This window comes from Mesoplodon mirus (genome assembly GCF_964341445.2).
Source record: "Mesoplodon mirus genome assembly, chromosome: 17".
In the NCBI taxonomy this organism is placed as follows: domain Eukaryota; kingdom Metazoa; phylum Chordata; class Mammalia; order Artiodactyla; family Ziphiidae; genus Mesoplodon; species Mesoplodon mirus.
This window is the reverse complement of record NC_138993.1, coordinates 33,063,900-33,076,074: the sequence shown is the minus strand read 5'-3', so window position 1 is coordinate 33,076,074 and position 12,175 is coordinate 33,063,900. Positions and strand designations below refer to the sequence as shown.

General features: G+C 36.4%; 1 protein-coding gene across 3 annotated transcripts in view; it reads right to left on the bottom strand.

Moving 5' to 3' along the window:
- TDRD3 (tudor domain containing 3) overlaps positions 1-12,175 on the bottom strand; it is a 207,473-nt gene that overhangs the window by 58,941 nt on the left and 136,357 nt on the right. For all 3 annotated transcript variants that reach the window (XM_082602562.1, XM_082602560.1, XM_082602561.1), the window contains 3 exons: positions 8,624-8,764; positions 3,876-4,032; positions 2,978-3,103 (listed from right to left, as the gene is read on the bottom strand). In XM_082602562.1, the coding sequence (XP_082458688.1) occupies positions 2,978-3,103; positions 3,876-4,032; positions 8,624-8,764 (424 nt within the window). The remainder of the gene's footprint in view (positions 1-2,977; positions 3,104-3,875; positions 4,033-8,623; positions 8,765-12,175) is intronic.

The window sequence follows — 12,175 nt, the reverse complement described above, 5'->3', positions numbered from 1 at the left end:
GTTTAGTGTTGCTTACTCTAAGTAAAGGATAAAAAGGTTTACACAAAGTTAATAATAATATTCTTTTTAATAAGCATTCCTATGACCTTTTAAGTTTGTGGTTTCTTCTGTTTCACAAACTAAACAGTAAGCTTCTTTGGGGCAAGAGCTACAAAATCCATCTATTTCCATGAATTTTCTGAATGAGGTATTTTATTAAATTTTGTGTCCCTGCCGCTTATCATAGACCAGGTACAAATAAATACTACATAAAATACTGCATATATAGAATGAATCATTTCTTACAACACATACAGTTGTAGCCTCACTTCAGTCTCAATCCCATTTTCCACCTTGCCAATGGACAAATTTTTTTTCTGAAAGCACCAAACTTTGTTACTGTCATGCCACAAACCCTTTCATGGCTTTGCACTGTCATTTGGATAAAATAAAAACTCCTGAGGACAAAATCCTCTTGATCTGGCTCCAGACTACCGCTTTTACATCTGGCCTTCTACCTCCACCTCTCCCATAACCTCCCAGGCACAGGAACTGGCGTTCTGCTGCCTCCAAGCCTGGACATGCAGAGTTCCCTACATTTGGACTGCCCTTCCCCCAACACTCCTCCTTTGACCTGTCTAAATGCCACCTACTCTAAGAAGCCTCTGCCTATCTCCCATCTTGGTTAGCTGGCCTCCCCACACAGTACTTCTAGGAAAGAACAGAAATTTGCTTCTCTGAGAACAGTGGTTATCAAGTAAGACAGAAAACTCTAATGTAAGTTGGAGGGGGTAATTTCTGGGGTTAGGATGATCAAAGGAACACGTGAATTTGGATAAAATTTAAGAGCCTCTACAAACATTAGAAATACCTAATTTTTTTAATTTGGGGATTTATGAAGGTCACAGGTTATATTCCTTGTGAAAATCTAGGGTGTGAAATACTATTATAATGTCTATATCTTTCTCACATTCTAGCTGACTCTGTACCATATTAATAACAATAATGTAAATACAAAACAGTCTACTAAAACAATATCCAATATTAACATATGTGTTTATAAATTTCTGTCCCCTCAGAAGTAAATCTCTCTAACACTGATGTTTGGATTTGAGTGTATTATTCATGTCATGTATCTTAATTAACTTTAATACCTTTTCCCAAGTGGAATGCTAGTATACTAAATTTTGTTGGTATAGGATGTGTTCTGTGAGAACTGAAAGCTGATAGACACACAGGTCACCGTAGAATTACTATTCTTGGTCTCAACTTCATTAGGATTTAGTAGAGACTCTAGGAGTCAAAAGCAAATGTAGGGAGACAGAAGGATAAAAGGAAATCAAAGGAGCTCTGATTGGGATAGTATAAAGGGAGGTTGAGAAAAAAATATCTAGAAGTCAGATTTTAAGAGTCAGTAGAGATTCTCCTGCTGACCTTGCAGAAGCAAACATGTGAACTGCCTAGGGGGGAGGTCATGTGGCAAGCACCTGAGGGCTTCTAGGAGCTGAAGGCACTCCCCAGGAAACATCAAACAAGAAAGCAAGAATGTCAGTCCTACATCCACAAGGAAGTGAATATTGCTAACAACCAGTTAACTTGTAAGAGGACCTCAAGCCTGAAGCAAGATCACAGCCCCAGCTGAAATCTTGATTTTAGTAGGTGAAACATTGATCAGAGATCTCAACCAAGTTGTGTTTTGACTCCTGAACCACAGAAACTATGAGATAGTATATTTGCATTGTTTTAAGCCACTGACCTTTTGGTAATTTGTGAAACAGCAACAGGAAATGAATTCATCATACTTTAAAAGCAAAAAAATACTGCTCTTACATGTGTCTACTTAAAAATCTCATCTACATTCTACATTCTACATCCAACATTTGTTTTTCAAACAATGCATTATCTTTTCTTTGTCATCTAACAAAAGATTCCATTTTCATGAAATCTGTAAACTTCAAATTTATTATAAAAGCGTTTTATCGCTGAGCTTAAATTTAATTCGAAATATATCTGAAAGAGAAAACTAAATCTAAAAGAATATTTCCCTAACTTTTTGGAATCATATATTCAAATCTTACAATTCTAGAGAATATTTATCATATTCCATACTTCAATTAAAAAATAAACATTTAACATGATTATATCTCTTTCAGTATTATGTTAATCACTAAAATATATCATACTAAGAAATATATCACAATGTGGGAGCATACTCACTCACTGTGCTCATTTAACCCTAACCATAACCACATATTTTCATACAATGTATAATATGTAGAAAAAAAAGAGACCAATTTCACAATCAAAAAAGTTATATAAAATTATATAGTAATTTATCCAACATAACAATATGTTTTCATAGCTAAATCTGTCATCTAGTAAACTGAGGGAAAGAGTTTGGTGATATTGCCCATCATACAGTTAGAGGGCAAAATAAGCTTTAATATTTTCAGAATGCAACAATTAAAAGTTTCTTCTGTACTTCTGTCAAACAGGAAATTTGTAATTAAATAAATTTGTAAATACCCAAGAGTAGACATTCACACTGTCAGTATATTATACCTTTTTTGTACGATTCCAAATAAAGTCTGGTGTTTCAAAAAGGAATCTACTTTAGGGACTTCCCTCGTGGTGCAGTGGTTAAGAACCTGCCTGCCAATGCAGGGGACATGGGTTTGAGCCCCGGTCCAGGAAGATCCAACATGCCACGAAGCAATTAAGCCCGTGTGCTACAACTACTGAGCCTGCGCTATAGAGCCCATGAGCCACAACTACTGAGCCTGCACGCCACAACTACTGAAGCCCATGCGCCTAGAGCCCATGCTCCGCAACAAGAGAAGCCACCGCAATGGGAAGCCCACGCACCGCAATGAAGAGTAGCCCCCGCTCGCCACAACTAGAGAAAGCCCACACACAGCAACAAAGACCCAACGCAGCCAAAAATAAATAAATAAATAAATAAATAAAATAAAAAGAAATCTACTTTAAGCTGGCCTACCTTCCACACTCAAAGTCCCCATTTTAGATTCCAAGAAGTCAAATAATGTGCTTGGTGCTGATGGCCTTGCATTTCCCAGTTCCTCTTCATCCTCAGATCTTATTCGCCCCCTGCCTTTTCCTTTACCTTAACAAGTAAAGCAAGACGTATACATTATACATGCAAAAACAAAAGAAGAATATACACTAAAATATAATCAGCAGACATCTTAAGTAGAACTTTATATATATATTTCTTTTGATATTTTTCTGTATATCCTACATCCATTATAACAAAAATGTTTTTAAACGACTATATTAAGTAGTACCTTTAATCCTGTAAATGATCTATCTGGAAATTTGAATTTGTTCATGTAAATTATCTTTTAAGGAAAATAAAGCATTTTTATAAGATTTTTCTTTAACCCCCTTTTTTTTTTAATTGAAGTATAGTTGATTTACAATGTTGTGCCAATCTCTGCTGTATAGCAACCACTTAGTTTTTTAAAAGAATATAGGATTGGGACTTGAAAAATCACATAATACATTCGACCATACAATAATTTTAAAATAACATTAAATAAAAGTCATGTTCCTGTTAATTATTAAAAATTTATAGACTAATTAGTCATTTATACAAATGGCCTAGAAATAGTTCTAGAAATAGTTAACAGAGCTAGTTACTTTATATTTTCTGTATTATTCATGGCCTTGTTAAATAAGGTATTAGACCTACTTTATATAAAGATGAAGACAATGAGACTAAGAATAACCTACATAAGACTCTGTGGTTCCCAAACTGCTGCTCCTTCCACTTACCATTATAGCCTTCACAGCAACAAAACCCAGTCTTTGTCGACAACATATATTTCTCTGAAAATCAAATAATACTGTCTGGCACATTGCTTAATGAATTATACCTCTCAGAGGTGGACCCGTAACAGGTTTCTGTTTATTGCTGTTAAGAAGTACATTCAGTGCTGCTTCTAAGTTGTTGCCATTATCCATGAGAGCTTGCCTTGATGCTTCTTTACTAAAGCCCATTTCTGTTATGTGCCTCAGAGCCTTCTCATCAACCTGTAAAGAACGAAGAGATAAATTATGCTAATAGCCAATAAACAAGCAAGGTATAAGTTTTTAACTACATACTCTTTTTAAACTAAAAATTACATCTGATGTTTATGGAAAAATTGTGATATTAATACATCACTTGCTGTTTTTTCATACCAATAGTCAAGGAAGGATCTGTGATATGCAGGGTTGTGCCTTGAGTACTTTCTCTGTACCATTACAAATGCAAAACAAACAAAAAAGAAATTTTATATGTCAGAATAAGGCTTTTGAAGATAATACAGGCAGTGAAAACTACCTAATGAAAAATTTTCATGGCTGATACTTCTCTGTCCTAAGGAAGTACAATTTATATAGCACCTCTTCAAAAATGCAAAGTATAAAAAGAAGCTAACAAAATGGTACCATCTCAGTAGCTTGGTTTTTTTTCTACTCTCTATTGTTTCAGTACTCTGCTCTATATTTATTAGCAATACTATCTATGAAGCTTTGACAGCCTGTACCCCAAATAAAAAAAATCTACTTTACAAATGTCAGAACCCTATATCTTGAAAAATCTAGACCTGAGTAGAATTAAAGGACTGTTTAAGTAACATAAACACATCCCATGAAGAAATTACTGAAACATAACCAGCTGAGGAATACATAACTAACTTTTATACATTTAAGAGTTAAGATGGATAGGCTTTAAGATAGCATTACACATGGCATGCATGGTGCAGACAGCTACTCTGATACCCATGTAGACGTTGTTAAAAGCATAGCACGTTTTTTAAAATTCCGTTTTTAAAACCCTGACTTTTTTTCAAACCCTGATTTTGTGACTTCCAAAGACAAAATCCTTTCTAAATATAGTAGCAACGATCAACAGATCAGAGTTGACACATAAGAGAAAATTTACATCCCTGCTGTAGATATACTAAAGTAAATGTAAAAAGGATTGGACATTACATCTATAATTCATCCTTCTTATTCAAAAACTTATCTAAATGTAAAAAAAAATCCTTCCAAAGCCTTTCCCTCTCCCAATTATCTCCCAAGTAAATACCTAATTAAGAATATTGTCCCATACATAGGATTTAACCAAACACACTCAAGAAGCAATTAATATCCAACCTTGGTATAACTTATTGTACCTTACTTGTTAACCTGATTTGCAGTTAACCAGTTAACTCTCATTCAGTGTTGTTGGCAGGGCCATGCTCTCTCTGACAGATTTAGGGAAGAACCTTCCCTGCCTCTTCTAGTTTCTGTTGTTTGCTGGCAATCCTGGGCATTCCTTAGCTTATAGATGTATCACTCCAGTCACACAGCCATCTTCTCACTGTGTGTCTTCAGGTCAACTTCTCTCTGTAAGTGTCTATATCTCTGTGTCTAAATTTCCCCTCTTTATAAGGAGATTAAATTAGGGTCATATTGGCTTAGGGCCCAACCTAATGACCTCTTTTTAACTTGGTATCTCTGCAAAGATCCTGTTTCCAAAGAGAGTCAGTCACATTTTAAGGTACTGGTGGTCAAGACTTCAAGCTATCTTGTTTGGGGCGGGGGACACGGGGGTGATGGATGGGACACAATTCAACCTATGATACCACCTATTATCAAAAATTGTTTTAAGAACCTGTCAACTGACATCCCAATCAAGTCCTCTTTCAATTGTTGAAAATAAAGAACTGAATACCATGCAACATGCAAAAGAACAGGGTTCCTGGTCATTAAAATTTCAAACTGTCCTTTTGATAGTCTCCTTCATTCTTTTTTTGTTTTGTTTTTGCGGTACGCGGGCCTCTCACGGTTGTGGCCTCTCCCGTTGTGGAGCACAGGCTCCAGACGCACAGGCTCAGCGGCCATGGCTCACGGGCCTAGCCGCTCCGTGGCATGTGGGATCTTCCCGGACCGGGGCATGAACCTGTGTCCCCTGCATCAGCAGGCAGGCTCTCAACCACTGCGCCACCAGGGAAGCCCATCTCCTTCATTCTTAAATGACAGTTTTTCTGAATACAGAATTACAGGTGAACAGTTTTTTTTCTTTCCGTACTTTCAATATATCATCCCACTGCTTCCTTGCCTCCATACTTTCTGATGAAAAATTGGCCATTTATTTATTGAGGATCCCTTGTATTTGATGAGTTGCTTCTCTCTCACTGCTTTCAAGATTTCCTCTGTCTGTAGCTTTCAACAACTTGATTATGTGTCTTGGTGTGTCTCTGAGTTTATCCTATTGGAGTTCACTAAGCTTCTTAGATTTGTAGATTTCATCAAATTTGGGAATTTGGGGGCATTCGTTCTTCAAATATTTTTTATGTCCCTTTTTCTCTATTGGGAAGAGAACATACACAACATAATGTGTATGATGGTATATTTGATGGTACCTCATAGGACCCTTAGGCTCTATTTTTATTCATTTTTTTCTTTCTGCATCTTAGACTGGGTCATTTCAATTGCCCTATATTAAAGTTCACTGATTCTTTCTTCTGCCTGCTCTAGTCTGATGTTGAACCTGACTAATGAAATTTTTTATTTCCACTACTGTACTTTTCAGTTCCAGAATTTCTATTTTATTTTTATAATTTATCTTTATTGATATTCCCTACTTGTTCATATATTGTTCTCCTGATTTCTTTTAGCTCTTTGTCAATGGTTCCTTCACACCTCTGAGCATTTCTAAGACAGTTAATTTAAGTTCTTGTTTAGTAAGCCCAATGCCTGACCTTCTTCAGGGATAGTTTCTTTCAATTTCTTTTTTTTTTCCTATGAGTGGATCATACTTTCCTGTTTTATGGTATGCTTTGTAATTTTCTGTTGAGAACTGAAAATTCTGAATACTGTATTGATGGTAATTTTGGAAATCAGATTCTCCCTCCTCCTCAGGGACTGCTGTTGTTAGTTAATGAAGACTGCAGCTGTAAGTTTGTTTAGCAACTTTTCCAGATTTTCTTTTGTAAGGATTTTATTCCTTGTGATATGTGATCACTGGAGTCTTTGTTCCATTATCTCCCTGGTCAGCCAGTGACCATCCTCTTTCTTCATTAATCACCACTCTGTATGCTGTAAGAGTTTGACTTGACTCCAGAGTTGTAAAATAGTTGCTTCAGACAATGTTTGTCAGCTTAAGAGTTGTTTTGTTGGACAGCCCAATTCCTGGAGCTTTCCATTCTGCGATCTTTGTGATATCACTCCCTTCATGTTTTTACTCCTCACAACAATCCGAAACTGCTGGTCTTTGGTGTTCTACGGCAAGACATCCCCAGACAAGGGTTCTCAATTCACTCAAGTTTAAGAGCTTCTTGAGTTAGAGACTGTGTAGTTTTCAACTTGCTGTATTCACTCAAACCTGAAAACTGACTTTTTTTTTTTAAAAGAAAGAGATGGTCATGTATTCAAGGAAAAGATAGTCTGGCTCTGTTATAAACCTATTCTCCTTGGCTAGTGATTGATTTAGGAGTGGGCATATGACCTAGTTCTAGTCAATGAACCATAGACGGAATTTACTGGAGATTTCCAAAATTATTTTTTTATCTGATAAAACAGACCCACACCCAGATAAATGTCCCCTTTCCTTCTTGCCTTTGAACTTTTTGCATGAAGATTTAACACACAGAGAATCCTGTAACCCAGAGAAGAAAACCAAGAAACTAGAGAGATGCTCACCAGAGCTCCAACACTGTTATACCACTGAATTTATCAATCTTTGTAACCATCTATCTCCAAATTTCTTGTTACATGAGGTGATGAAACCCCATTATTTAAGCTAGTCTTAGCACTCTATAGACAAAATCACCCAAAGTCATTTAACCTTTAAAGGCAGAGGAAGGGCCTCCCTGGTGGCGCAGTGGTTGAGAGTCCGCCTGCCGATGCAGGGGATACGGGTTCGTGCCCCGGTCTGGGAGGATCCCATATGCCGCGGAGCGCCTGGGCCCGTGAGCCATGGCCGCTGGGCCTGCGCGTCCGGAGCCTGTGCTCCGCAACGGGAGAGGCCACAACAGTGAGAGGCCCGCATACCGCAAAAAGAAAAAAAAAAAAAAAAAAAAAAAGGCAGAGGAAAATGAATTCCTGTCAGTTCCCTTATATCTGAGGACACTGTAGCATACCAGAAATATCTCTGACTCCTCCCATTATCTCAAAAATCCAGGAATATTTTGCAATTGAGTCTATAATATACATTTACTATTTCAATATATTTTTCCCAAAGAACACAACAAAACAAAATCACTTTAGACAAAATTTGAGAAAAGATGTGAGGAAGGTAGGGAACGGCCCATAACTGTATGTTTCTGATGCATCTTTTAGAATATAATTTCCATTGAGCGTTTTGTTTAATTTGATGACTTTTTATCAATCCATTCTAAAAGACATCATTCAGACATTAGAAAGTTAAGCGTAAATTTTACTTAAGTAAATTATTTTGCAACCAATCCAAAATTTCCATGGAATAACTGGAAATTATTAACTGGAATCCTTAATGAAAGCCTTCTTAGAGTTGTGACACCTATTTATAATATACTCAAAAAGCCAGTGGTGGTTCTGAGAAAGAATTAAAAAAACCAAGACTATTAAAGAAAAAAAGACATAAACTTTGTGGTTGGTTCTTCAGCCTTACCAGTTCTCTATAGACACCTTCATGTTTTCCCTCTGATTTGTTTGACTTTTCTTTCTGTAAAATCTCCCTATTTCGGTTGCCAGCAGCACTCATGTTGAGATTACTTCTAGCACCACCACCACCTCCTCCAAATGTCTTGGTCTTCAGATAACAGAAAGATAAAAGAAATGTAAATAAATAACATTTTAAAAAGCTCTAAAGGCTAAGCTATGACTAAAAACTGAAGTAGTTAAGTTTCTTAATTTTGTTTTACAGGAAAAAAATGAAATGTTAACTAATTCTTTCTAAATATCTACTAGTCATAATCTCACAAGTCCAGGTGAGGCAATTAAAAAAATTACATGATTATAATCTTTAAATCGCCAAGGCAAATCATCAGAATAAACCTAAGTAGACAACAATATAAAAGGAAAGAAAATAGTACAAGTATTATGGAGATTAGGTGTCAAAAATTATTCTAGGGTAAAATACTTGACTGATATCATGAGACCTGAGTTACAAATCCAGCTACATGGCAAGGCTTTCTTTAGCAAGGCACCAAACCTATCTAGGAATCTGTTACATTATGTTCATGATCCAGTAGTAAGATTCTAGAATCTAAGAAAGTAGACAAATAATACAAATTTTAACATGGGATTAAAAGTCTCATTACTAATTTATTATTTACATTAATTACCACATATGCTATATCTTACCAACTATGTATAAAAGCTTTAAGTCCATATTTCTTATTTTGTCTGACTTATTTGAATAATTATATGTGTAATCAAATTTGAATTTGATCTCATTTTTGTTCTGTCAAAACTACAGTGGAAAGACTAGAACAGAAAAAACACCAGTTTGGAAAGATACAAATGATTGAAAAGTATTCTGCAGTTGTTATTTGTACAATATTAAATTAAATATCTGGTTATAGTTTTCTAATAGAGCTAATAAAAGCAGAAGCCAAGACGATTTTTATTAGATATAATTATCAATATTTTTTAATGTATCTTAAAATGATTACAATAAGAAAACATCCTAGATATACATTTATATAAGACTGGGAAATTATTTTGAATCAGATGAAAATGTAAAGAAATAGAACCTGAAAAATAGAAAAATGATGTGAGATAAGCATCAATGAACAACATATTAAATACCTCTATTAGGTGGTTGATACACCAGAATATTTAAGTTTAATTCAAATCAAAATTAAAACTACATGTTCAAAGACCAAAGACCCATTACTGGATTCATTCAATTTTTGGTTTCTGCAATCCCAGCAAAAAAAGAAAAAAAAAATAGCTTTGGAATGTCTTGATAGTCATTGCTTACATAACCACAAGGAAAAATGTGATTTTATATTAATGTGACACAAAGTTTATTAGATTGAGAGACAATGTAGTATAGGTAAGAATACAGGCTTAAGAGCTACACAAGGCTGGGACTAAATCTGTACTGAGCCACTTCCTAGTTCCTGCCCTCAGGCAAGTCACTTAACTTCTACCCTCCATGAACCTCGGGTTTCTCATCTTTAAAACAGGGACGAGAGAATTCCCTGGTGGTACAGTGGTTAGGACTCCATGCTTCCACTACAGGGGGAAGGGGTTCGATCCCTGGTCAGGGAAATAAGATCCCACAAGCCGCGTGGACGGCCCAAAAACACCTACCTCACTGGGATGTTGTGAGGATTAAATGACATCATCAACATGAAGTGATGAATTCAATAACTGGCATATGGTAAACACTCATAACAGATGGCAATATTACTGTTTTGCTTAATATATTAGAACATAGTTACCTGAAAAGTCTGGATCCTGACCCGTTCCAAATTAAATATATTTCTGGAATTTTTTTTTTTTTTTTTTCGCAGTACGTGGGCCTCTCACTGTTGTGGCCTCTCCCATTGCAGAGCACAGGCTCTGGATGCGCAGGCTCAGCGGCCGTGGCTCACGGGCCCAGCCGCTCTGCGGCATGTGGGATCTTCCCGGACCAGGGCACGAACCTGCGTCCCCTGCATCGGCAGGCGGACTCTCAACCAGTGCGCCACCAGGGAAGCCCCTATTTCTGGAATTTAAATTACGTAACTCCAAAAGTGCTTTTTATTTTGGTGCCAGTGAAACAGTCCCATCTTCTGGAGGCATTTCCTTATTTTCTTTCCCCTTTATGGATTAAGGAATAGGATAAATAGCATTTTCAGAATTGCTTTTTACTGCTTTAAAACAGTCGTTACCCATTAAACATACAAATATCTAGAAACATCACAACTTAAACATTACCCATAAAGTAACTGATGTTGTCCTGTATGAGCCACACCATCCCCTCCATATTATGTGAATTAGGCATCTGTGACATCATCACGACCATAAACCCCGAGTGGGCCTTAATGCTGTCTTGCAATCTTACTACATTTTCTTAGCCCATTCACCCTCCCAATCTTCTTTAGCAAGGCACCAAACATCTAGGAACCTGTTACATTATGTTCATGATCCAGTAATAGGATTCTAGAATCTAAGAAAGTAGACAAATAATACAAATAATTTATAAAAACCACTATTTTACATGTTCTCCTCACTCCTCAAATCTCAAACATCTTCTCGCTCATTGTGCCTGTTTGACCATGCTTACTTCCTCACTGAAAAAATGGAAATAATCACTAAAGAACTTACATAGATTTTTACCACATCAACCCACCCACTGATATCTGCACACTTATACTTTATCTTACCAGCATCTATATGAATGATAAAGGAATGTGGAGAGAATGAATGACTCCTCTAACTCTACATTAATTCTCAGGCCACATCTTACATGACTTTTCAACAGTCTCTGATAAATTCAATACATCACCCTCCATGAAATAATTTCTGTATTCTCTTGTTTTGATCCTATCTTACTGGTCACACCTTGGCTGGTTCAACTTCTTTCATTCAACTGGTAAGGTTGAAATGCTACAGGGTTCATTCTTTCTCCTTTTCTCTTCCCTTCAGCTCTCATTCCCTTGGTGATCTCATTTGACCTCATGATTTTAAATATAATCCATACGCCTACCACTTTCAAATGCATACATCCAATCCAAAGCTCACCTTTCAGCTACACTCTTCTCTGTATCACTGCCTATTAAACATTACCACATGGATGCCTAAGAAGTACCTCAGTATTAATATACTAATTATATTAATAACACCCTGGTCCACCCCGGTCTTCTCCAGTATGAAGTAAGCAACTCTAACCTGCCAATTTTTCAGGCCAAAACCCTTGAAGTCATTCATGACACCTCTTTTTCTCTCAAGCTCCATCTTTAATCTCTCAGAAACTCTGATGGCTGTATTTTCAAAATGCCAGAATCTGAACACTTTGCACCACCTACACAGCTGCCACTGCTACCAAAAACTTTTCTCCCCCTGGATTACTTCAGTAATTTCCTAACTTGTCTGTCCCATCTTCCAGAAAATAGACATCAAACAGGATTTTGGAAAGAAAGTTTGTCTGAGAAAAATGTAAATCAAAAGAACAACTTTCCTATAATCATTAAGAAATTGATATACTCCCAATATCCTTTTCTGAAAC